This window comes from Alligator mississippiensis, chromosome 10 (assembly GCF_030867095.1).
Source record: "Alligator mississippiensis isolate rAllMis1 chromosome 10, rAllMis1, whole genome shotgun sequence".
Classification (NCBI taxonomy): Eukaryota; Metazoa; Chordata; order Crocodylia; family Alligatoridae; genus Alligator; species Alligator mississippiensis.
In genome coordinates, this window is record NC_081833.1 from 44,118,227 (window position 1) to 44,146,157 (window position 27,931).

The 27,931-nt window shown below is 42.1% G+C and overlaps 1 protein-coding gene across 4 annotated transcripts in view; it reads right to left on the reverse strand.

Moving 5' to 3' along the window:
• Positions 1 to 2,776: 2,776 nt before the first annotated feature.
• SMPD3 (sphingomyelin phosphodiesterase 3) overlaps positions 2,777 to 27,931 on the reverse strand; it is a 263,636-nt gene continuing 238,481 nt past the window's right edge. For all 4 annotated transcript variants that reach the window (XM_019499213.2, XM_019499216.2, XM_059713757.1 and 1 more), the window contains 4 exons: positions 22,855 to 22,944; positions 18,578 to 18,641; positions 11,746 to 11,908; positions 2,777 to 8,091 (listed from right to left, as the gene is read on the reverse strand). In XM_019499213.2, the coding sequence (XP_019354758.1) occupies positions 7,990 to 8,091; positions 11,746 to 11,908; positions 18,578 to 18,641; positions 22,855 to 22,944 (419 nt within the window). In that variant the 3' untranslated portion in view covers positions 2,777 to 7,989. The remainder of the gene's footprint in view (positions 8,092 to 11,745; positions 11,909 to 18,577; positions 18,642 to 22,854; positions 22,945 to 27,931) is intronic.

A 27,931-nucleotide genomic window follows, 5' to 3' on the forward strand; every position in this document is an offset into this window, starting at 1 on the left:
CAATAAGTCCCCATACTAGGTACAAAGAAGAACTTTATTGGTTACAAGGAGCAGGTTTGGAATAGGGTACAGGGCAGAGCAAGATCAGAGAAATCCCTTAGAGCAAAGTGGCATGGTAGCCTTTGATTACTCATCTGTGTTACTGCAAGATGTATATCTAGTTAGATCTTAAGTAGCTTAGAGCTTATGAATACATCATATGAGGTATGGACAAATGTATGCTTGGAACAGTTTCAAAAGGGGAGGGAGGGTGGGCTACTGCTTGGGAATGTTATGGCAGTTGTTGTTCTAAAAATTACTTATGCACAACCTGAAAGCAAATGTAACAAAACTTTAGTACTGCTTTATCCATGGATGGAGAAAGAGGGCATGCAAGTAACAGATATAAAAATGGATGATATAAAAGTAAATTGCTCTTTTTGAGAAGGTCATCTTGTAAGTGAGGGGAGGTTAAGCTTCAACCTGTGAGCACTGCCAGAAGAATACAAACAGCAGGTGTCTCTCCCAGCAGACTTGCAGGTAGGAAGCACTTAGCCCATTGTTTAGTACGCTAGTTTAAAGAAGCTATATGAATTTTGAGGAGGAAGAGAAGATCCTGAAAACTCAGCTCCATGGGAGCATCTTAACTGTGGTGAAACAATTTTGCACTCTGCGCCCCCCTTCCCCCCCCCCCCCCCAGTGGTTTGAGAGACAACAAATACATCTAGACAGACATAATCCCTAGCTTTGATTCAGGGATTGTGTCTGTCTTTCATACCATGTTCCGCAAATGTAGTCCTGCTTCTTGACAAAGTATCCTAGGCACTATGATACTCAGAAGAAGGAGGTTGATTTTTTTAAATTACATTATCTCACCACTCAAATCATGTGGGGAGGCTAAAATTGTTTCACCACAGTTATGATCCAGATAGATGAGCTAAAACAATGATTCCCAACCAGAGTGCAGTTTACACTCTGGGGTGCCTTGAGATCTTTTCAAGGGTGCTATAGGGTACCCTGCAATATTAACAGGTGTGCAAACATGATTCACAAGATAAACCAAGAGATTTCAAACAGAAATCTAAAGGCTTAAAAGCATTCTGACCTGTTGTGGTATTTCTAAATTCTTTGACAAAGCAACTGCCCTATTATTTTTCTGCAGTCAAAAAAACAAGTGAAAACGTAAGAGCTGACATTTTCTGTGGGGTGCCTTTGACTCTGATTGAGGCCTCAAATCACTTCTGATTGAGGTGCTGTAGTGATGCAAACAAGAACATGTGAGGGGAAGGAAATGGGGAAGGAGGACCTTTGATGGCTAACACCACCGCTTGTAAGGAGAGCAGTTCTGTTGGAAGTGGAGAGGTGAAGGCCAACATGGATTTCAAGGAGTGGGCTAGATCCCCTATACCACAACAAAGGTTAAATTACCTGCTTTAAATTAAGATGCAACACTGACATCAGGATACAGACAAGATCAACAGGATAATAGAAGGGGAGGCTTCAGAGGCCAGTCTGGAAAACCCTCTTTATTTCATGAGATGAAATGGTTCCTTTCTGAGCTGATTAAAAGATAAGCATGCACTGTGCTCAGTCTTATTAGTTTGAATTTTATTTACTTCCTTTTCTATGATTGCCACGAAAACAAAGATTCTTCCAGTGGAATCCCTATGGCTTCATAGTGGAGCTTTTGGGAATGGTCAGAAAAGGGTCTGGAACACTATACTGCATTCTTTTTCCTTGGCATGTATTCTATAAAGAGAATGGAATTGATAAATATTGAACCCTTAAAACTGTATCTGTTTTTTGATCAATTTAACTGAATTGACTAGGGAAGCATAGAAGGTGTTCTGAATCCATGCTAACTAGTTTAGGGATTGGACTAAAGTCATTCATGCAGCAAGATTCACAACTGTATAACAAGGAACTCTTAATTTGTGAAGTTTTCTGTTGCAATTAGCATTTGAGAGAAAGCAGAAGGATAGCGTAATGCTTAAAGCATTGGAGATGGACTTGAGATCTGGGGTTTGGACTGCCATAGATTTCCTCTATGACTATAAGTCACTTGTCTTCCTAATACGAGAAGAGGGAAATGGGGAAGGGGGAACATCTGAGAGAGGTACAGATCAATATGCCTATGAAAGAGGGATAAAATAGTGCTGATGCTTATTTTTCACATGCTTGCTTTATTTAGATTAGCCCCAAACCCTCAGTTGTAGGGCTCAATCCAGCTGGATGCAGCTTCCTGCAATTTCCTATGAAGTTAATAATGAGTAAAATTAACCCTTTCCTGAGTAGCCAATTTTTCTTGCTTCTTTACACTGGGTCTGTACCACAGCCATGACATGACAGGATACTGACAAATCATAAGTCTTCTCTCCAGACTAAATCCTAGTGCTTTCAGGCATTCTTTCCCAGTCTCTTGTCATTTTTATCATACTCCACTGGATTCCTTTCAATTTGTCCACATCTTTCTTGAAGTGTGGGGCTCAAAACTGAACACAATACTCCAGGGGAGTCTTCACCAGTCCCAAATATACCAGATGAATAAAGTTCCCTGGATTTGCAAGTAATACTTAGTTTGTACAATTCCTGAAACTGTGAGATTTTACTTTGGGTGCCTTGATACTCTTGTAAAATAAACAGCAATAATAGTATTGCGGGGGGGGGGGGGGGGCAATGATTAAAGCGAAGAACTCAATGAAGGATTCAAATTTCTGTAAGTGGCATCCGACTTTTTTCAATATTTATTTTTAGACTCCAATATATTGTAACCAAAGTAATTAGTAGACTGCAAGGAAACATTTGAACCTTGAAGTTTTATTATTTCATTTGCATCATCCAATAATTCCTTTCAGCACCAATAAGGAAAAGAAAAAGCAGTCTTTTTCAAAATATCTTGTTTTTATCGGGTATAAGTTTGTGGTTTTCATACAGGCAGAGAAACCAATGAACTTGTTTGTTTTTTTGTTTTTTGCTGTTTTTTTTTTAAATACATTTATAACAAAATGTCAGAAGGTGTGTGCTTACCATATAAAAACATTAGATTCCCAGAAGGATACAATACCGAAAAATCATTGAAATAAAAAAAGGTTATTTTATATAGGATTTCTAAACCTTAGCAATAATACAATATTTAAAAGCATCAAGATAAATAATCATATTTAAAACAAGATGGCATGGACAAATGAAATCTTCAGTAACACTGTGACCATGGATGACCAAGGCAGGAGTTTTTCTATACATTTGATTACTATGCATTCCTCTTCTTATCCCTCTTGACCCAAAGGCAGGGAAAAACATTTCATTTTCAGAGCTGACGATATGTATTAAATCTGACAAGCTGTACTTGGGCCAACAAAGTGGCTCAAAAGCAGTTCTGATACTAAACTGTACACAATCAGGTCTGTTTAATCTGTATCACTGAATGAATGCCATTTAAAAACACACCAACCAACAAAATTTTCCAAGGGGACAAATTGTGGGTCCCCTAATAAATCTTCATGCTTTATCCAACAGGTAGGGCTGGGGTGTAATGCAACTGACTGAAAGCATCTGAGGCAAGATATTGCAGTAACCTGCACAAGAGGATATTGGTAATCTCCTTCAAAGAGACCAGCTCAAAGTACCCTCAGTTGTAGGGCTCAATCCAGCAGGATGCAGCTTCCTGCAATTTCCTATGAAGTTAATAATGAGTAAAATTAACCCTTTCCTGAGTAGCCAATTTTTCTTGCTTCTTTACCCTGGGTCTGTACCACAGCCATAACATGAGAGGACACTGACCAATCATAAATATAGCATTATACTATGGAGCATTGTCATTGAGTTTCTTCTATGATATAGTCAGGTTCACTCCTTAGAGCTTGAGACATGTTGTAGCACAATTCGTCATTGGATCATAAATAGGTATTTGTGTGTGTTACCTTTTTTTAAAGCTGTTAGGTGACACTTACCTACAATATCTACGTTCATGCCATCAAGAACTAATAGTGAGGTTCAGTGATACTAATTATTTAATTAAAAGGAGTATGATGACCAAAGAGTATGATCACACCCACTCTTTGGAGACAGCTGAAATTCTTATGAGGAGTGGAGAGAGTAGATGTTGTGTAAATTTAACTCAAACCCTTTATAGATCACATACTGCTGTTAGGCTTGGTCACACTGCCCTTAAATCAGGCTTGGATTGACCTCTGAGGAGTTGCTTGCGGTTTAATTTCCTGTGGATTAATTTTATGGAATCACGTCATGAGTTCTAAGGCAAACACCAAATATCCTGCCAGTATCATTGTCTGAATTATTCTCTCAGAACCATCATATAGAATAAGAGTAATGACAGAGAATTTGGTTTCTTTACCTGACAGTTTTCTGGAGTGGAAAGCATATGTTCTGCCATTTCCCACTACAGGTACTCTAAATCCCTCAACCAGATCAAGGCATCAGAAGGCACAGGGTTGATGCAATAAAGCAAGAAGCATTTATACACAATGGCATCACAATGCTGTACCTCTCAGCATCATCCTCTTGCAAAGTTAGATCCATAAGACAGTAAATTAGTAAGAACTAACTACATTGGTTAGTATTTTCTTTAAAATAGAGACTGTTTTACAACTATTTTTCAACCATTAAAAACAGATCACTGAAAAACTAACATCAAAATCTAAAACTGTTTACTTCAAGATTGAAAAAATATTTCTCAACACATCTCAAAAGATTGATGAAAGTGCCTGGTGTTTTAGTCAGCATGGATTTCACAGAACTGAACTGAAAATAATTTAGACTACATTAGTTTTACTGTAAATAAATGTAACCTTGTTTGGCAGTAATTTTTATGATTATATCCCACACAGTGTCAAATTTAGCTACTCTAACTGATATTTAGTGAATTTGATATCAAACTAATTTACATTATTAGGAAAGCTATTAAAAATACTGTAAGATTTAATTTTACTATTGATAGCAATATGGTAGCAGAGCTGTTGGAGAGTGCACAAATTGCTACTGATACTGTTTCTAAAAAAGGTTAATAAAATACAAGCAAGATAGAAAATAGGATTAAAAGCACTGTTTCAGGTACAAGTCTTTCTCAGTTCAAGGGAGAGCTAAGAAACCATATGTGCTCATGAGTATGTAAAGAAATCTGCCCAGAGAAGAACAGGCGGGGAAGTCGGCTAGCACACAAAAACTTCCAACTCTGTAGGCTTCAGTCTTTAGCCCCTCTTCCGTCCCAAAGGGGAACCAGTCTGGTTTCATTCTAGTCTCTATTTGGTGCACTTTGCCAACCACCATGCAGTTTGGCACAATTTAGTTATAAGAGGCAGTCTGTTCAAAGGAGGTGAAGACAGGAAAATGGGAGAAATGACAAGTCAAGGTTGAGTTGCACTGGCAGAGCTGGGAACTTGCATAGCTCTGCTGAGGTCTAGCCAAACCTCTCAGTCCTTTACTTTCATGATCACTATGGCCTCCTCTACATGCAGGGTGATACTGGTTTAACCAAAATGTTGATTTAAAAACCAAAAATCCAATTAGCTAGACTAGGAGGTTGCACAGACTCTACAGCGTGTGTAGATGAAATGGGGGCCCATAATTGAAGTGGTGGGTTTTTAAAAAAATTGCTCCAATTTAGAGCCAATTAAACCCGTGTCATGCACACACCCAACTTGCCTGCCTCTCCGGAGGTCGGGAGAGGACAGTGATCTACTGGCGGGTGGAGCGGTCCCTGGGCTGCGGGGGGCTGGTGCTTCCCTTGGCGATGGCCCCTCTCCCCCCCGCCAGGCAGCACCCAGCTTGGGCGGTCCCAGGGGCACTGCAGCCGCAGAGGGAAGCACCGGGCCCCTGAGTAGCTCAGGCAGGCAGGCAGGGTCCGGGGAGGCGGGGAAGGAGAGGGGGAAGGATCAGGCTTACCACTTTTCTTGGGTGGAGCTTGTCTTCCCAGGCTACTATCAGGCTGCCTGCAGGGCTTCCTGCAGAGCCAAGGAGCTGCATGAAGCCTGGTGCTTCATTCCGCAGCTGTAGAGGCAGCAAACTAAAACTCTTCAGAGGAGTTTTAGTTTGTTGCACCCCAAGCCATTTAAGGCGCATTACACCACTGAATTTCCTACAGCAGCTGGAATTAATGCGCAGCTGAGGCATGAAAACACTGACACCATTAAAGTGATGCAAAAGCATTTAGCCCACTTTAAAGTGTCGTGTACACGTGCTCCTCATTTCATCTACACATGACCTTAGTTGCTATTTAAACCTGTGTTGCTATTTTGGCTTTGTTTCAGCCTATTTGCAACAGGTTTATGCTCAACCAGAATAAGCATCCACACAGGAGTCTGTGGTAGTTTAACTGAAATATTTAAACAGAAACAAGTGTGTGTATATAGCTAAAGTTTAAATTTACCTAGTCTTCTGTTTTCTTTAAAAAAAGAAACATAACATAACGTAGGGTTAGACTGAAGGAAAAGATAAGTACTGAGTTGGATTAATAAGTAAAGGATATATAGCTGATGTTGTGGGCCCAGCAGTATCTCCCACCAGTTTTGATGGAACAAATCACTTTTCTTCAGAGCAGTGTCCCCCCTGCTGCCATGTGTGCCCTTGCTCTTGTCTCATTTTAAATCCTTAAATGAGCAAGAGGGGGGGAGTGAGAAGCCCCAGTTATTAAGCCCACCCCTAATTTTTCATTTAATAATTTAGGGTCAGAGAGGTAAGAAGGGAAAGGGTAGGCAAGAAGGTCTTGGGGACAGAAAGGTAAAGAGAATCAATGCTAAGAGAAGCCTGATGCATCTACATGGTGGGAAAAAAATCAAATGGTCAAGACTCCTATGAAGTCCATTAGTGTATAAACAATGCGGGGTCACCTCTAACACATGAAAAATTACCTTCAGTTCAGAAGAGAGGTCTTTTAGATTGGGATTCACAGTTCCATTCTCTTTATTCTGCTGCCAACTACCATTTTCTGTTTCTCTCAAAATTGATTTTCAAAGGAACTACTATATCTTACACTGTCTTTATCTCTCTCACTCCACTCCGTTTCCTGAAAACATCACTTTCTCTGTTTATGTTTAACCCAATATCTAGCATGCATTTTGCAAGCCATTTCTTAACTTTTTCCAGCAAAGGCAGAACATTGGCTCCAGTGTTACCAGCAGTATCACATGAATCTATTTACATTATCATAACATGCTCTGTTTCCTTGTACTGGAAATGGAACGGCTTTAGATGTGGGAAAGGAAAATAAAGGTAGATAAATAACAGTAAAAGTGAATTTTGAGAGTTTAATTTCTCAATTTTCAGTCTCATCCTTAAACCGAGGGCTCTGAAAGAAAAATCTTGATCTGCAAACTGAACATAGATTTTAGTTTTAAAACCCACCAAGCTAAATGAAAAATGGCTAGCCAGTCCCAGAATACTTTTCTTTGGCTAGTTTCTGACTTTGAATTCCCATTTCTATTTTTATTTTCCCCCATGGTATCTTAATGACTATTTTGTCTCAAAGTGGCATGCAATGCGAGCGCATGCTACTGATGCAGGCATGCTACTACAACATTAATAGGCTAAAAAAAGAAAAGAAAAGAAAAAAGCCTTAGTTTCTTAGTTATACAAAGAAATTATGCAAAAACCATTGGGCAGCACTAACTCACAGACCAATTACAAACTAATTTGTGCTATATATTAGTATAAAAATGTATTTTAGTAAGAATGGCACTGGTTCAAAAGGAATTGGGACTTCCATCTTGGTTCCTTTCAGTCCACAGTGAAAGTATTGAGATAAAGGCCTGCCCTGTTGCCTGAACAACTTGTAATAGTGGTTTGTTACCAGTCCAAACCCACATAATTTCTTCCCTCTTTATGTCTCCAAATGTTGGTACATTTTGGGTAGGAACTTGAAAGGAGATGGAGTTGGGGATAGCGTGGGTCAGGTCTGGTAATTTTTCTTAATGTGGCACCAGCAAAATTCTTTCCCATCTTCTTCTATGTCACAAGCTGAAACTTTCTGCTTCTGATCTTCTAAGCTGGTCAGTTTTAAGGATCATCTTCCCCCGTAGATACCACCAGACGCATGGCAACAGGCAGATGGTCTGTCAAACCTGCTAACTGGGTAATAAAGCTGAACTCTTCCACTTCCTGTAGAGAAAAAGGGGATAGTTCCAAAATCAGTGTGGTGTATTCTCTCATGCATCAAGCCAGGATTTACTGTCTCCTCTCAGCTGACTTTCTAAAGTTTAAAATGCGTCTCCCTGGTTTTATGGATAGGGACTCCATAGTGCTAGTGGGGAGCCAGCCAGAGTACCTCTGCAGGGTAATTGGTGCACACAAGGGATCAGTGCCAGTGCTGGGATCTCTCCACTGTAATGCACAGATGCTATATCAGTAATGAACAGGCTTGAATCTATTGGGGAAGGGTCCTGACCGCAGTGGCTAGAATATTTAAAATAAACTAAAGGATTTAGGCATCCAGCTCCGAGGTTCATTTGAAACTTCTGACCTGTATCCTGGCAAAGCTTCAGTATGGATAACAGTCTGTCTACATATATTTCTCTTAGCTTACTCTCCTAACATAGTGTCTTGTTGCTGAGAGCTGTTAAACAGCTGCTGTTCTAATGAACCCAGAGACAGCTTTTCTGTCATTCCCTAGGAAGTGGTAAGTATAAAGAGTGCATCTAATAATCACCCAGAAAAGCTACATTTGAGGAACATTAAAATTGTAAAGTAAGCACTCAGAAGGTAGGCAGTGCCAGAATGAAAGTTCCCTATGTAACGTCAATTTGGCAACTTTGTGCATACGCATTATGATAGACTAGTGACACAATAGCATGCTATTTTCCTCCCAAAGGACCTCTGCCTCGTTCAGTGGACAGGATGTATAATTCTCACTGAGTGTGCAGCTGTTCTATATTTCATTTTATTCTTGCTGTTCAGTGAATGGCCTCAGGCCTTATTTCAGCACATCGTTCCAATGCCTGATCTGCATACAAAAATCATCACTTATGGGCTTTTTATGGTGGGCAATCTCTAGCATGGAAGTGTTTCTTGGGGGTTTATTTTCTGAACCATCTGTAACTCCACAACATCCCTATAATTAATATTACTCCCAGTTAATTGATTGGTAACTGAGGAACAGAAACATTTTTTATTTATTAGATTTTTATGCTGCCCTCCTCAGAAAAGGCTCAAGGCAGTTTAGCATTACAAACAAGGAAATTATAACAGAGATAAAATAATTAAAGTGTTTATTAATTTTAGTTGCTCAATTTGAGAAATCTATGATTTTTCAGAGATCATTTTATATCAGTGCTTGTTCAAAGCAGAGCATTCATTCACTTCAAGTGTAGTTATGAGTGGCCAAAAGTTCTGCAAATCAGACCCCATTGTCAAGTCAAGTCAGGCAACCAGGAAATGAGAAAAAACATTATTGATTACCTTTGAAGACATTTTAAATGGCTTGCCCAGCATCTCAGAAACCCCATGGTAGCAACAAGCTAAAAAACGTGTTCTTCAGAATAGCATTCACCTGTCTAAATTAACAAGACCCTTGTTTCTCTTCTTGCAGTTCAAACATTATACACCTTTCAACTTCTGCAATAAATGTGGCAGGAGTCCAACATTCAAAAGTCTCACTAACTACAAAACTCTAATTTGTTCACTGAATGCTGCCCATCCTGTCCCGTGGGGTAGAAACATTATGCAATCATGCTGTTAGAACATACCATAATGAATATGCATAAGGCAGACAAGTTAAGCTTATACATGCAAGCTTAACTTTGGCATTCCCTAAATCTAATGTCATTTTCTTTATCCTTAGGGGAAAACAAATAAAAAGAAAAAAATAGAGAGAAATCCACATTTCATCATGTGCAACCATATTGCTATAAGCAAGTTTAGAAATGTTGGAACCTCCACCACTCAAGTTAATAAAGAAGGTGGTGTCAGGTTGTGAACTATTAGTGGGAGGTAACGCACTCATTTTGCCAATTGGTTTCATAGATATTTGTTGGCAGGAGAAGAATATGAAGATTCAGGCATTCTGGTTGCAACCTAGGTACTGAAGGGAATGTTGTCTTTTTACAGACCCCTTTAGTCTGCTCTAGTCCCAGTCCTCCTTCTAGTCAAGCACCTACTTATTCCTTTGGGTCCAGCTCCTCAACCTCCCTATATCCCAGTCTACATCAGTCAGATGAACAAGGGCAAGGAAACTTCTGTTCAGTTCCAGGATGCAGCATGTCCAGTGCACATGGTACTTCAGAGAATTTAGCTACCAAACTAACCTCTCCATTTAGAAGACAATCTTAAATAGGTTTCTTTGGGTGCAGAAAATTAAATATCCTTTACATAACACCACTCCCTTGTTCCATTTCCTGTGGAGCTTCTCACAGAAACAGTTGTACAGATATTTCTTAATACAGATATAGAGATAGTTGTATAGATACTTCTTAATACTTAAAAGTAATTTTCCCTACCCTTGTTCTAACTGTATCACCTATTATATAACTATACACACACATTAAAAAGCCCTAAGGTTACAAAGTTAAGCATTCAAAAATTAGAAAATGTCAGAATGAAGGATGCCTGGGCACAATTAATTTGCCCTCCCCATGCACATGCATACATAGAGCCCTTACATTTTCACAGACTTCCTTTTACACAGGACCTTGCCTCATTTGGTGGTCCTACAGTGAGCACTGTCAGGCAATGTTATGCATGGACAGGGTTACCAACTCTGTCTATAATATAGGATTATGGTGAAGGTCTATTTAGAATAGTTTAAAACCCTTTTAAGGATCTTCTAGATCAGGGGTTCTCAATCCCTGGGCCATGGGTTGCTTGCTGGTCCAGAGCACGGTCAGCTGCCGGACTGGAAGTGGCTGTAGACCGGCAAACTGCAGCCCCTCAGAGCTGGGTGGAGAGGCCACAGCTCCTTTCACAGGGCCCGTGGTAGCACAGGGTTTGGACCATCCTCCCATACAAGGGGTGGGGGTATCCTTACCTGTCTGCTGGCTGGAAATTCTGGCCATGGTCAGCTGTGACTGCTGGGCCATGGTTTGCCGGGCCGCAGCCACGGCATAAAAATTTGGGAAGCCCTGTTCTAGATGAAGGTTGTATGAAAAGATTTTTTTTTGACATCATCATCTGTTAATTCAATAAGGATACACTACAAAGTTTTAAGAAAGGTTCAGAGACCATCACATAAAAGATAAGAATGCTAGTAGATGTAAGGATGAAAAGCTTCTGACCCACAATAATTATTTCTGATAAATTTAAGGATAGATAATACAGCACATGACCTGTATTACAGCAGTTAGTAACAAGCTGATTACCTGGAGTCCCCAACCAAGACAGGGACCCAACTGCTAGTTACCGTACAAATATATTAAAAGATATTAGATCACACACTCACTAGTACTATGTGAAATATGGAATTGGGCATCAAACTCCTTTCAGCTGAGCCTTTTTTCGAGGTTTTATGCATTTCTGATCCTCAGCTTATGTTCACAGAAGTCTGATCAAACATGATCTGATATTGATTGTATGGCTGAGAAGCTGATACATCACTCCTATACTCACAAAAGTTACTCCTTTCTCACTCCAGAGGTCCCAGAACCCAGAAGAAGTCAGGTAATACCAGAAAAAAGTGGCAGGAAAAGGGTCTAAATAATGGACTTCCTTTAAAGACCCTTTAGAAACCTGAATTCAAATTAACTCCTCTAAGGAAACCCATAGGAGCTGATAGACCATCCAAGCATTTCACACTGAGTTAGTTTATTTTATTGTAAAACTCACCACTTTCCATTCCAGATAGAGACCCTCTTCTGTGTAAAGCATGTAGTCAATCCTCCTCCCATTGCCTTTTAGCGATGACTTCCTCCCCTTTTGACTTGAACTATGGTTCTTGCTGGTGGGATAGACTAGGTACCCTTTTCTCCCTTCTTCATTTTCCAGCACCCTGTTTTACAAAAAACACAGGCCTATTAAAAGTCTTCCAGCTCTGTTCCAATCGGTATGACAAGGTACCATCTTCTGTATTATGACAGGGCCCATGGGTCCTCATTTGTGCTGGGTATTGATACACACAAAAGAACAGACGGTCCCTGCTCACAGGATTTACAGTATAATCAGTTGTGGTCCAAATTTCCTTTTTTCAGCCATATATTTTTCCGTGGAAGGGTGTAGTAATTTGCAGATGACTTAAGTGCAAAATTCTGCTCCTACATTCTTAAAGTGAGTCTCTTAATGTGTGTATTAAGTTCTGTCCACGTTGGTCAGTGCCCAAAGTCAGTAGCATGGAAAGCAAAATTTTCTGGGTCAAGATGAATCCTATAGCTCTAAGAAGTGGATTTTGCTCCTGAATCCTGCAGTGTATTGCATCAGTCTTTCCTCATTGACACTTAATAATTATACAACTACCAGTAGAGGAAACTAAGTCTTGCAGATTACTTTAGAATAGACTTTTGTGCTTTGATCAGAGTGGACAAATTTATCTCAGTGTAATGCCATTCTAAATCACTTGAAGCAGGGGTGAATTTGGATAGGAATGTTTTGCATAGGATTCCTCAACAGCATCATAAACTGGTTTATCAGTTTGAATCTATGTACTTGACAGAGTATTACTGAAACAATTACATTTAACCTAAACCCAAACAAAATAGTAGTTAAAAAAAGTATTTGATTTATTCTCATATGGCAATATACAGAGGTTAAAAAGTCCTTAGTACACCCCTTTAAAGTAGGTAGGTATAATTCCTGCTGGACTTTAGGGCCTTGTTACATGGTAATTTTAGGTGGCTCCTGGACCTCTTAACCCCTAGACTGGCTTTTAACTGGCTTAATACTTTTAACTGGCTTAAAGCACTCATAATGTGGCTCAAAGTTACATGACTTCAGGGCAGGATTCTCTCTGATCTGCATAACGTTGCTCCTGTTCTATTAAAGGGCATTCACTACCCACAGCTGTGGCACTCAAGCTGAAGTCCTCCAGTATCCTAGGATGCAGTGGCCCTTTCCCCACATGGAGCTTCAGTTCACAGCTGAAGATGGTGACAGCTTGAGGTGAGCTGGAGCCGGTAGGGAGTGAGGCATGGAAAGCTGGAACTGGTGCACCAGGATGCTGCTACAGGGCAGCCAGACCATGGGCCAGCACAAGAGAAAGAGGAAAGTTGTGTGAGATGGTGCCAAGTATGCAGAGGGCACTGTGCAGGGTGGGGGCTCTGGCACTGGCTCTGCTACCTGGCCCAGGGAGGCACTGACTGCTCCATTGCTGCCTCACACAGGAGAAATGCACTGCACTGCTCTGCTGGTTTCCTCCCATAGCACCATGCCATGGCTGCTGGAAGCATTTAGCAGTGGCGGTAGTGATGGCGGGGAAGGGAGAGAAGGACGAGGGAAGGCAATGCCTCATCTTGGGGAGCCACCAGCATATTGCCTGCACCAGACTCCAGGGGAGGCAGGTGACATTAACAGTTGCATGTTCCTACCCCCACCACTCCCAACCCATCTCTCACAACCTTGCCCAGACAGCAGGGATAGGAGCTTGTCCTGGCTCACCAGCCCTGCTCATCAGGCCTCTAGTGGCAAGTCACAGCTGTGCAAGTGGGACAGTCAGAGAATGTTTTTAGCCTTAAGGTGTGACTGCTCCAAACTCCAAGCTAGCACTAAGGTGATCAACATTTGTCCGGCTTAGAGCACAAGGTGTAACAGGTCCTTAGTCAGGCTAACTGCTGCCATATCTGGTGATAATTAAGATTAGAATTTGAGTTTCTAATGCCCAGTGTTGCACTAGGGCCAATACACCACTCCTCTCCTAATTTTTTACAAATCACCTCTTTACTAGTCTGGTGAATTATATATATATATATATATATATATATATATATATATATATATACACACACACACACACACATATATATATCTTGACAGTATACTACACTGCAAAAGTAAAAACCATCAGACATGGAAGTAGCACTGATTTACTTTCTTATATCCTATTAAGAGATAAACTTGTGCTCAAGGAGTTCTGTTAAAAATAAACATAAAATTAAAATTATTAATAATACATGTGTAAATGTAATGGGCTGTATTCTGAAATTGTGGAGAAAAGTCATGCACAGTTGTTCAAGCAACAGTGTGTGCACATTTTGTACATGCAACTACTGCATTTCACATACTGCTGCAGCAACTGCACATGCAGGACATCAGACTTACAACTGGTTATTAGCAAATGCAGTAATAGTAATATTGCATGTAACTTAGGCATGCAAATATGCGTGTTTATTCTTCTGAAAATTTGGCCCCAAATGTACCAACAAATGATTTTCAAAACTGAATAGCTGAAAATCATTTCCTCTACTTACCTGCCAGAACCTGAGCTCAGGGTTTTGTGGTTTCCCTTGTAAAAGTTGATTACATCATTAAGCTACATCATCAACTGTCGCAGGAGAAACACTGAGCCATGAACTTGGGTCCTAGCAGGTACAAAGCCTTTAAGTTCACCTTGGAAAAAAATAAGACATTTTGATGACCTGACATTTTTAAATGATTTTGAAAGGGTTACATCATCAGTAATTGTCCTGTGTGTATGTGGGCAAGTGTGTGTTAGATGAGAGACACCAGACTTGTTTGAAATGTTTGAGAGTGAAAACCATCCCCTGTTTTCACCATTTCTCAACATCCCCTACTGTAGAAGGTTCTGAACTGGAAAAAGGCAAGTATTACAACACTAACAGGAAACATTAATTTTTTGGCAAATTAGGAATAAATGCAAATGATGCAATTTATTACACGTGATTCTTATAAGCAGCACTTTACCAACATTTGAAAGATAAAAACTGTAACAAAACGCTATGGCAGGTTGTTAAGTCTGTGGAAAATGAAGGCTTCTGATTAATTTAACAATCAAGGTTCTGATCATTATTGAAGTCCTAGACCTAATAAACAGCTCACAAAGGGAAATTTTCATTCATCTGTGTCATTTCAAATTTGTATGATAATCTAATAAATTATGTTAAGTGAATTTATTCAAGCATTCTCAATCTGTAATATGGTAAATCAAACTGTTTGTTTTCTTGAATCTAAAAGAGAATTTCACAAATAGCATAGTATTCAGAGCTGACTGTAAAACAACCTGGTTGTGATAAAATGGATCATTCCTGAAAGTAAGCAACCAATGTTTATTTTGTTAAAGCAAACATTTGAACAGGGCTGGAAATTCTCTATGTTGTATCTTTCAGTAAAAAGATGGATATGCTTCAGTCATACTTGCAACCCTTTTATATTTACTTTTTGTGATCATTTCATTGAGTGAGTTACCTACACAAGTGCTCATGAAAAAGGAGTTTTAATTGCAAGCTGTCGCATTAAGGTTTAAATTTACACGTATCAGAGAACTTTGTATAAGCAATCAACCCAGCTAATCAACCAAGCTCATTTCTAATAGCGATCAGTTTTTTTGTGCTGAACACTAGCACATAATGACACATAGGGTACATCTACATATGCATTTTACTGTAGACTAATTAGCTCCGCAGTAAAGTATCACCATTTACATGTGCACTGGTATTAGGGCTTGGTAAACTAACTCCGCTGTAGGATAGTAGTGTCAGGGATAGTACTATCCTACAGCACAGTACGTTATTATGCTGAAACACGTGTAGATAGTAATTGGGGGCATAAATTGCACCCTGCCAGCCCAGCCAGCTGGGCCTGGCTCAATTTGCTGTATGCATGTAGATGCTGCGCACATGTAGATGATGTGCCCAGGAGCTGCTTACTCCAGCTCAACTTCTCCAGAGTATGTTTCTTCACAATAATTGTATGTGTAGATGTACTCATGGAGGTGAGGGAGCTGTGACTGGTGACATTTAACCTTTCAACACAAAGTTTGGGTGAGTCACCCCACAAATCAGAAGACGAATGTAGGTCTACTCTTTCAGGCATCCCAATACCCCACCTGCTATTATTATAATGTCTGGCCTCAATCATAGGCCAAAGCCTTTCCACCTACAGAATGCTGGAGACTGGGGTCATGGAATCTACATAAACATGGAGCTGAATCCTGTCTCTTGGCTTCTTCCTCAGGTGTCCTTTTATGTTGCATAAGGAGATTTGGTCCTCATACATAGATCCAGTACTTCTGCTGAGTCAGCAAATATTCTGCCCTGGTGCAGCCTTTCTTCAGGATTCAAATGGCCTCCTGCTCCACAGCAAATTTCACATTCAAGGTAAGTTTTTTATCATGAGTTATCAGCTCAGTCTCACAGCTAATATCCATTCAGATTTTAAGTTTGTGTAACTTACACTGCTCCAAGTTTGGGCCTATGCTGTAATAGATCTATATTCACTTTGTTAACCTGTTCCAGATTTACAGACAGATTAGTTAGTAGATTTCAAATTTCCACAAAGTTCCCGATTTGCACTAAGCATATACTCCTGATCAGTTTAAAGTTTAAGCTTGCTGTACCTAGAATGAAAGCAGTTTATCTTTTTAACAAAGGGCATTTCTACACCGTTACATTAATTGATTAATCTAAATCAGATAATAACTGTGAATTGTTTAATTTTATTAATAAATTGCAGGAAATTAGTGGTGATGGAGTCTGATAATCTGAGCACTTTCCAAAACTATTAAAGCCAACATAAACATGCATTTTAAATTGGATGGTTTCATATCTCTGCCAAATTTTACTGAAGGATTCCTGCAAGGATCTATTTTAAACTCGATCTTGTTTGCCACTTAAATTAATGATATAATTTGGGCAGCTGGAAGTAACCTTCCCTCTTCATGCTTAGGATACAATTTTAGATTATCTAGCCACTTAACAGTATATCAGGTTTGAATCAGCTTCAGAGAAATTAATTAAAATGCCTTTGTAAGATAAAAGTCTTAAATAACATATTACTAATGGAATGTGGATTTTAAAAGTTAAAAATAAATGCAGTTATAAACCTTGGCAGCAAAACTCAGGATTTTATGTTTCTCTCTCAGACTGAGGACCAGGCTGAAGAAACTGCTGAGCACTCTAAGGGAGTGGAGAGCCCTGAAAACCCATCCAGGCAGATAGGAAGTCTGGAATTTAATCTTTCAATAACACTGAAAACTTCTTGAGTTATTTTATGTTATTAGATTAGGTTAGATATTAGGAAGATTTAGGTTAGATATCAGGAAGAACTTTCTCACAAGGAGGATAGTAAAGCACTGGAACAGGTTATCCAGAGAGGTAGTTGAGGGTTTTAAGAGTTGCCTTTGAGGTTTATAAGACTGGGCTAGACAAAGCCTTGGGTGGGATGGTATAGTTGGGGACAGTCCTCCTTTGAGCAGAGGGTTGGATTAAATGACCTCCTGAAGTCCCTTCCCACCCTATTTTCTGGGATTTTCTGATTCTATTTTATAGTAAGGTTGCACAGAAACAGATTACAAGGTGTTAATGATTAAGTGATATTTGAATAAATAGCTAATCAACTGCTAAAAACGAAGGGCATAGCTGCACTGCCTCTAGACTGTGCTGAGGAACTCTGTAGTGAAGCACAGCATGGTACACACAGTCCACATACACAATACCTAAAAATGGAAGGAATGTAGCCATAGAGCACCCCTGGTCACATATCAGTAATGTCTGTGTCTCAGGCATGCACTAGAAATTACATTACAATATATGCACTGGTCTGGGGACTTTGCATGTGAAGAGTGGGCATGTTGTGCTTCATCTCAGCACTCCTTAGTACAATCCAGTGATAGATGCATGCTAAGGTAGGGACAGGCAATATTTAAGCTGGAAGGCTGCTTAACAAGTTTTGGCGTGCCGTAGAGGGCCACAAGAGTAGCCTCACCCCTTGACAGGTGCCACTCCCCCTGGTCACGATCTTGAGACTAGAAGTCTCATGCCTAACCCCTGATCTTGGCCACTGGAAGTCCCTCAATTTGCCCCAGAAGTACTGTTGGGAAGGAGGGTGCTGTCATCTTGAAACTGGGGGAAAAAAACAAATCATATACTAAAAAAATAAAACAAACATCTACTGTAACTTATTTTAATGTTATTTAAACAATATGTTTAATGATTTATGTGCATTTGTGTAGTGTATCTAGAGACAATTGCATAATAGCTCAAAATACAGTCTTACTCTTGTATATTGTGGGGGAGGGTAAGGGGGGTGTATGTGGGAGGGTGTGGTTATGGTGGGTGAGATGTGTGGGGGACTGTGGAGGAGTGTGGGTGATTCTCAACCAGGACATCGCACCATGGGGTGCCTTGAGATCCCTTTAAGGGTCCCATGGGGTGCTGCACAATACTAGGTGTGCAAACACCTATACAAGTTTCACAAGATAAAATCAAAGATTCCAAATAGGAATTCATAGTGTCAAAACATGCCAACCTGTTGTGGTTTTTCCTAAGTTCTTTGAAATTATTGCTTTGTTATTTTTCTGTAGTTAAGATACGAGTGAAAGTTAAGAGCTAGCATTTTCCAGTGGGTGGCTTAAGTCTAAAAAGACTGACAACCGCTGGACTAAACCAGAATTGGGAACCACAGGAAATTGACTAAATGATGAGAGAGAGAGAGAGAGAGAGAGAGAGAGAGAGAGAGAGAGAGAGAGAGAGAGAGAGAGAGAGAGGGTGCATACTTCTGTAGATTATCTGGAGTGCACACTTCATCATCATATAATCCTTCAGGATCTAGCAAGGTACCTGTGAACAGAAAGGAACAAGTGACTGAATCAGCATACCTACTGCTGCTCGCACCTTGTATAGTTATTTACAGAAGTACAAAGATAGCAAACGGGCGTGAATCAAAGTGCATTAGAGGTGACATCATTTTAAGCTTACTTTGCAGTTCCTTTTGGAGTAGGGTAAGGTGATATATGGGTTTAATGAAATATCTGTCCTCTCTTCAGGGACTGTAAGCCTTGTCCTTTATAATCCAGTTAAGAAATGTTGGGGTTTACCCAGAGTGACCTGGAAGACAGTCACCTCATGTTCCAGGAAACACAGGGCCATGGCAGCTCCTCTCTGGTCCTGCACAACAGGTACGCTCCCCTCCCCAAAACATGAGGAGGTCGGAAGAGGAGGATGGCTTGTCTACCACCCCATGCTCCTCATCTATGTGGGAACTAATGACATGGCCAGGAGTAATCCAGACTGGGTCATGAGCAACTACAGGGCTCTGGGGTAACACCAGAAGAGGAGGAAGGTAAGCTGCTTGCTACCACTCCCAAGAGGAGGTGTAAGGTGGTGGTGGTCAGGGATTATCTCCAGCAGGGCACTGAGGGACCCATCTACTGGCCAGACCCCCTAGCTCATGAGGTCTGCTGCCTCCCAGGGGCTCACATCTGAGATGTAGTGGAGAGGATCCCCAGGCTCATCCAGCCCTCTGACTACTACCCCATGCTCCTCATCCATGTGGGAACTAACGACATGGCCAGGAGTAATCCAGACCGGGTCATGAGCAACTACAGGGTTCTGGGGGCTGGGCTCAAGGAGTTGGGGGCCCAGGTAGTCTTTATTTCTGTGCTCCCTATTTCAGGCCATGGTCCCAGAAGGGAAGGATGCATTGAGGAAGTGAACCAGTGACTCTGATGCTGGTGTCACTTAAAAGACTTTGGATTCCTTGACCACAGCATGCACTTCAAGGGGAGAGGACTCCTGGGAAGGGATGGCATCCACCTCACGAGGAAAGGTAAGTCCCTGTTCCCGGCCAGGATGGCCGATCTTCTGGACAGGGCTTTAAACTAAGATTGTTGGGGGACAGGGATATACAAATTCAAACATGTCCTGGGACCAACATACAAGTAAGCCCTGTATATAGGGACACTGGGAGAGCCACTTCTGTGGGAGCTGAGGGAATAGTTCTCCATCATTGGGACAGGAAGATGGGGGCCTCAGAAGGAGGACTCGGATGCCTATATATTAATGTCAGGAGCATGAGGAACAACCAGGAGGAGTTAGCCCTCCTACTCTCCAGTGTGCATTATGATCTAGTAGGGATTACGGAGACCTGGTGGGACTCCTCACATGACTGGAGTGTAGCTATAGAGGGCTACATCTTCCATAGAAGCGACTGGGTGGGGAAGAAAGGTGGAGTCATTGCTCTCTATGTGAAAGAACAGTACACCTCCTTGGAGGCTGATATCAGCTCCCAAAATGGGAAGCTTGAAACCCTGCGGGTCAAGTTGCGGGGGGCGTGCAATGAGAGTTACCTAACTGTACGTGTATACTACAGACCACCAAACGAGGGGGAGGAACTCAATGTGAAGTTCACCCAAGAATTGACTGAGGCTGCACGTGCACATGACAACTATCCAGACAACTCCTGGGAGGAACTCTCGGTCAAGTTGGATTGGTTGCGATCCTTCCTGATCTGTGCTGAGGAAGTCTTCTTGACTCAGGAGGTGCATGGGCCAACCAGAGGTGATGCTCTGCTGGACTTGGTCCTGGCCAAAGGAGATGATCTGGTGACCAACTTAAATATAGAGGGAAGTCTGAGCAACAGTGTCCATGAAACCATCATGTTCACTTTCTGACATAGGGCAAGCAAATCAGATAGTAGGATTGAAGTCTTGGACTTCAAAAGTGCAAATTTCAACAAGCTTAGGTCACTAGTAGGGCAAGTGCTGCAGGACCAGGGACCGAAGGTGAAAGATGTGCATGAAGAGTGGTTGTTCCTTAAGGACATGATCCTTGAAGCACAAAGGAAGGCCATTCCCATGGGGGAGAAAAGGTAACAGAAGGGCTGGGAAGCCCTCTTGGCTAAACAGGGAAATCATGGTCCTCTTAAGAAAGAGGCTTATAAACAATGAAAGCTCAAGGCAGGCCCCAAGGAGGACTATTCCATGATGGCCTGAATTTGCAGGGAACAGATAAGACAGGTTAGAGTGGTGACCAAACTTAGATTAGCAATGGGAATCAAGGACAACAAGAAGTCCTTCCTCAGCTACATAGGGAACAGGAGGAGAACAAATGGGGGTGTGGGGCCATTACTCAGCAACTCAATTACCCAGGTTACCCAGGAGAAAACTGTTACTCAGTTACTCAACTCAGTTACTCGGTTACCCAGGAGAAAGCTGAACTGCTGAATGACTGCTTTCCCTTGGTTTTTCACTAGACCAAGAGGAAAACCATGCCAGGTAGAGTACAGGATGAGCATGGTAGGAATAATTGCCTTCCTACTATTGCCATAGAATTGGTGTATGGCCAGTTAATAAAATTGGATGTATACAAGTCAGCGGGACCAGATGATTTCATCCAAGAGTGCTGAAGGAGCTGGCTGAAGTCATTGAGAAACCCCCGGTTAAACTTTTCCACAACTCATGGCTCTTTGGGGAAGTCCCTGAGGACTGGAAGAGGGCCAATGTTATACACATCCACAAGAAGGGCAGGAGGGAGAATCCAGGTAACTATAGGGCAATCAGCCTAACTTCTATCCTAGGGAAAAGCCTAGAAAAGTTCATCAAGGAGTCTATTTGTGATAAGCTTGCAGAAGGTAAGATTCTGAATGACAGCCAGCATGGCTTTGTCATGGTCAGGTCTTGCCTTATCAACCTCATCTTCTATGACCAGGTAACTTGCCACCTGGACACAAGAGAGCAGGTTGACATTGTATACCTAGACTTCCAAAAGGTCTTCGATTTAGTCCATGATGTCCTTGTGAGAAAATTGGAGGATTGTGGACTTAACTCCCAGACAGTCAGGTGGGTGAGAAATTGGCTGCAGGATAGGACCCAGAGAGTCATCGTGAACGGATCTGTGTCATCCTGGCATGAAGTGGGCAGCAGTGTCCCACAGGGATCGGTGATTGGTCCAGTACTTTTCAACATCTTTATTAATGATTTGGATGTGGGGGTGAAGAGCTCACTGGCCAAGTTCGTGGATGACACCAAGTTATGGGGGAGCCTGGTCACGCTTGAAGATAGGCAACAGATACAGGCAGACCTAGATAGGCTAGCAAGTTGGGCAGATTGGAATCTGATGAAGTTCAACGTTGATAAAATGTAAAGTGCTCCACCTTGGGACAAGCAACCCCCAACACATCTACTGGCTTGGCGGCACTAAACTGACTAGCACCATGAATGAAAGGGACCTGGGGGTAATAATAGCCTACAGTATGAATATGAGCTATCAGCGTGATGCTGCAGCCAATAGGGCAAATAATACTCTGGTATTCATCAATCGATGCAAAACCAAGGAGGTGATTCTTCCACTCTACTCAGTATTGGTGAGACTGTAGCTGGAGTACTGCATCCAGTTCTGGGCACCACACTTTAACAAGGACATGGACAAGGTTGAGAGAGTCCAAAGAAGAGCCATCTGTATGATCAGCTCCTTAAAAGGCAAGCCATACGAGGAAAGGCTGAGGGATCTGGGACTCTCCAGCCTGAGGAAAAGAGGGCTAAGAGGGGACCTGGTAGCAACTTACCACTACACTAGGGGAGTACATCAAGGGCTCAGTGAGCAACTGTTTACCAGGGCACCCAAGTGGAAAACCAGGAGTAATGGGCACAAACTCCTCGAAGATTGATTCAGGCTCAACATTAGCAAAAACTTCTTCACAGTCAGAGTGTCCAGACTGAAATAAGCTCCCTCCAGAGGTGGTGCAATCACCTACCCTGGAAATCTTCAAGAGGAGACTAGACAGTCACCTTGCTGGGGTCACCTGACTCCCAGTTATCTTTCCTGCTTGATACATGGGGCTGGACCCGATGATCTTCTGAGGTCCCTTCCGGCCTTACAATTTATGAAACTATGAAAATATATACATTTTTGTTGGAGATAGTAACTGAAAACTGCAGCTTGCACATATTTAATTGCTACTAAATTATTTGATGCGCCACATGCTACCAAACACTGGTGCTGCATTGCAACGAAGGTTAAAATAGGTTCACCACTGATAGGACAAAAGCCTTACCAATTGCCCATGGTTTTTCCTCCCCAGGACCAAGTCTGCATGGGTCCTTGTACCGTGTAAACAGGGAATGCTGCTGCTCCAACTTGTCCTCTGCAAGGAAAGAACAAATTCAAAGAAAGACAAATCTATTACAAAGTCTGTAGTCACAGTAGAAACGCTAGTGTATATTGCTGCCATGTAAAAGGCAAGTTTAACTCTCCAGTCTAGTGTTGCATTTAATATTAGGAGTTCCTCCTGTCACTCTGTAGCAACTTTTCTGGCCATGCCTCCAGCAGCACTAATTTAATGGGGATTCTGATACTAATTTTGTTTTTAAGATATTAGTAACAATCTGCAGTTCATTAAAAGAAAAAGCAGAACCCCCTGTGTTGTGGCTGACAGATGATCTGTCGAAACTGGCATGCTCCTGTGTGAACTTTTCATTTCAAGCAATTGCTATTTTATGACAAAAAACATTTAAGCTAAAAAATTCTTGTCAACAAGGAATGAACTATAGGAGTTCACTTTTGACTAGAGGTTTTCTTAAATGCCCCCCTTTTTGAATCAGTTGTAGTTTACTACTGCGCATAGTGGTAAGTTAATGCCCCCTTTGTTTTCAAAGCAGGTCAGATCCTTTGAAATGGTACAGTAGGAGTCTCACACTGCCTGGTTAATTTGCATCAATCCTGGCTTGGCAGGACAAGTGTTTAGACCATTCTATGTTTAGCCTCTATCAGACTGCCAAGCAACACAGCAGGCCTTTCCAACTGTGGTGGTGGGGAGTATTCAGTTACTGAACCTGCAATTCATTTAATCTGGCTCACTGTACAGACAAGAAACAAGAAGTCTAGAGCAACAATGACACAGTCTAGAATTGTGCTAGTTACTAAAAGGTGAAAGATCCTATATCAGCTGGAACTGTTCTTAGAGTTAACATTGATTAGATGTTTAAAATCCTTAAAGTAATATACTGTGATAAATGGAAATGTACACACTCCATTTTTCTGTCACTGTTACTTCTGGCATTTCAAACTACCTTCACTTACTTTGTTTTTATGCTTACTTATTGGTCCTTGTCTTAATTTGGATCCAAATGCCTTTGAAGCAGGGAGTAGAGTAGATACAGAAGTACTTACTGAAAGTTAGGAGCTATGCACTTTTGAAAATCCTACTAGGCTTTCCTGCCTTCTTAGTACCTAAATATATCTTTTTTTTTTAAATCTAACCCTGACTTTTACTATGCATTTGTATAACACCCAGTACAACAGAGAACTGATCTCACTGGTGTCTTCTGGTAGTTTTATAAATAAAAGTGAATAATATCCTCTTAGCCTCAATAGGCCTGAATTGCCACCACTATTTGTAGTATTTTTACACCATTATACAGAGGGTATATTTTAGGCAGTGAGAAAGAGAATGGAAATAGGTCACTTATCCTGCTGCCTACTGAAGGAGAGTTAGTACCTTCATTAATTTCTCAGGTAGTTTTATTTTCTACAACACAAGTGTCAATGTACAACAAAACAAACCAAAATTCTGTCTTCTCCAGACACTAGGAGAAGAGCCACTTTTCAAATTGGCTTTGCTCCTCTGCTCTCTTTCTTGAGAGCTTTTAAAGCTCCCAGTGGGACATTCCCTCATTATCAGAATGCTCCACAGCTGACCATCCTTAACAGGGCTGGCTGTCCCTTTTTAAGGGGACAGACCACTTTGTCACAGAGACCAATTAACTTTATAATGGCAATACTTATGGTGAGGTTTGTATGTACATAATTATTTGCAATAAGTCCACTGAGGATATAAATTTGTGCTTCAGTTGTTTCACAAGATGTAGAATTTACTAAGCATATTACATAATAATTGAGTGAAAGAGATAAATAGTATTTTATTGTTATTGGTGGTAATTAGAGTACTGAAGTATTCCAAAACACATTCAGATATGCCACCTGTGTTGTCAACTTAATTTCTGCCTAATTGTTACCAACTATTCTCCATGCATTTTGAGCCCAATGGCAAATATATACCAGCAGAACTATTTAGAATAGCAACAAACCATAGTATAAAGAAACAAATTAGTGCTTTAGGCAAGCAGTTTAGGTGAGTTCTAATTCAGAATCTACTATTTCTGGTAGTGACCACTGCCCTCAAGAGTGGTTGCAGGATCAGACACTTACACTGAAAATATCAGCAGTATTGTAAATCCAATACACTTTTTAAACCTTCATAATGGCTATGCCTCATTAATTTTCCTCTTTATAGTACTTCCACCTTTTAAAACTTTACAATTTGTTATGAACTTTTCAAATTCCATATAGGGAACCCTGGAACATTCACAAGTTCCTGTGCTTCGTCTATTGTCAAGGCAACGATATCCACAAAAATGGTCTCTTTCTAAGTCAGAAATAAAAACTCTTTAAGGTTGAGCTCAACACATCACACATGCAGGATGCCGTTCAGCATCAAGTCTTCTTCTACAGGGGATCAATTCCATTTTTACCAAGTTTGCAAAAGGCAGGCTTCTATTGTCAGGAATTGTTAAATGGCAGTAGAATAACAGGAGTGACATGGGACTGGTAGCAAATCAAGTCATAGCAGGAAATTATCCCATATGAAATCTAACCAGAGTTTAACCATCAACATCTAAGATTTACCCTTTGTCCCAGCCCTAATTCCAACTAAAAGGGGTTAGAGGCAGGGAAAAATACAAATGTCAGTCTGGAAGCACATTAGCATCAACTGTCCATCGCTTTCAAGACAGCTGTAAGGTATATGTGAGCAAGATAGCTATATGTGATTGTATCATTTATATTTTTTGCTATAGAACTAAAGATCCCATTCCTGGGTTCCGCTGTGTGGATTATTGTACAGCTATAAACTGATGTCTGTCCTTCAGGTACTGTATCCATATCACCTCACTTGCCTTATTATTGAGATTCCAGAGTTTTCCTCCTCCTGTCTGAAAACGCTATTGATTTGTTCAGATGTTTATACCTAAGTACCAGATTTTGCTTGCTTAGGGTTTTATATACGTACAAACCTTCATCTGAAAAACCACAGAACAGAATAAAATCCTAGGTTAGTTAATTCACTGCCATGTAACAGGAGTTACAAGTCATGGATGATGGATAAAGCCTAGCCCAGGGGTGAACAATAGGGCTGTGTGAAATTTTGCCAAGTGTTTCATTTCGAAGCTGTTTCGACATGTTTTGAGCTCAAAACATTGAAATCAAAATGAAACAAAAAGCATTGAAACAGCTTTGAAACGAAACGAGCGTACTCAAAATGTATCGAAAGTTTCTAAACATTTCGAGTTTTGAAGCAGCCCGGTGGTGGGACTCAGGGGAGAGCCAGGGCTGTGCTCTGAGTGGCTCTGCAGCCCCATACAGCCCAGCCCGGCAGGGAGTGCAGCCCCAGCTCTCCCCACCTCCCACTGCTGGGCTGCGCTCCGTGGGGCTGGCGGAGCTAATCAGATTGTAGTCCCAGCTCTGCCCACCTCTTGCCATTGAACTGTACTCCAATTGGCTTTGTCAGCCCCATGGAGCTCAGCCTGGCAGCAGGAGGCAGAATGTAGCCCCAGCTCTGCCTGCCTCCTGCTGCCGGGCTGTGCTCCACGGGGCGGGCGAAACCAATTGGAGCGCATCCCTGGCTCTGTCCACCTCCTGCTGCCAAGCTGTGCTCTAATTGGCTCCACCAGCCCCATGGAGCTCAGCTTGGCAGCGGGAGGTGGAGCACAGCCCCGGCTCTGCCCGCCTCCCACCACTGGGCTGTGTTTTGAGTGGCTCTGCAGCCCCATGGGGCTCAGCCCAGCGGTGGGAGGTGGAGCACAGCCCTGACTCCCTGCCTCCTGCTGCCAGGCTGCGCTCCATGGGGCTGCTGGCGGGAGGTGGGCAAAGCCAGGGCTGTGCTCTGATTGGCTCTGCCAGCCCCATGGAGTGTAGCCCAGCGGTAGGTGGCAGGGAGAGCTGGGGCTGTGCTTTGCCTCCCGCCACTGGGCTGAGCTCCATGGGGCTGTGGAGCCGCTTGGAGTGGAGCCCAGCGGTGGGAGGCAGGCAAAGCCATGGCCGTGCTCCACCTCCTGCCCGCAGACTGAGTTCCATGGAGCCCAGCAATGGGTGCAGGCTGTGCCCAGCACTGGTCCCAGGCAGCAGCGGCAGCCTTCTGTCATCCAGTGCAAATCCGGGGGTCTGCACCCCTGGGAGGAGTTCGGCACAGACCCGCAGCCTTCCTGGGGGTGTAGGCCCCTGGATTTTGCATCCAGATGATAGGAGGCTGCCTGGGGCCAGCAGCAGCATCAGTCTTCCCCAGCGCTGGTTGCAGGTTGTGCCCAGCACCGGTCCAAGGCAGTAGTGGCAGCCTTTTGTCATCTGGTGCAGATCCAGGGGCCCACACCCCTGGAGGAGTCTGGCACAGCCCTGCAGCCCTCCCAGGGGGTGTGAGCCCCTGGATCTGTGTGCTGGATGACAGGAGGCTGCTGCTGTTGGGAAGTGTTGCGACTTTTGCTTGCAAGATTTTGAGGTGCAGTCTCCAAGAAACCCCTGCACCTATCTCCTTGAAGCTTGGCAGGCTTCATGCCCTCAGAAGGGGTTACCATCCCTGCAATTTGAATCCCAATCAGGCAACAAATAACAACATTTTAGGCATTTTTATGATTCCCCATTATAGCCTATGGGCGAAATGTCAAAACAGCGCAACAGTTTCGATGAAATGAAACGGGATAGTGCTTTGAAATTAAACAAAATGCTGAAATGAAACAGTGTCCATTTGAAATGGTGAAATAGATGTTGAAATGAAATGATGGTGTTTTGCACAGCCCTAGTGGACAATTATTTGGGTTGAAGGGCCACTAAATGAGTTTTGATGAGCTGTTTATGGATGTGGCAGAGCAGAGTGGTGTGGGGCTCGGCTCTGCCTCCTCAGACTCCTAGCAGCAGCTGGCAGGCCAGATAGGATAAGGTGGCAGGATGGATATGGCCCCTGGCCTAGCCCCTCTCATTGGAAAGCTTTGCATCTGATAGTAAGAGATTCTAAAATATAATAGATTTCTAAGGGACTCGGCCTACAACAGCCTGACATTAAAAGATAGCCTTATAGTAAATTC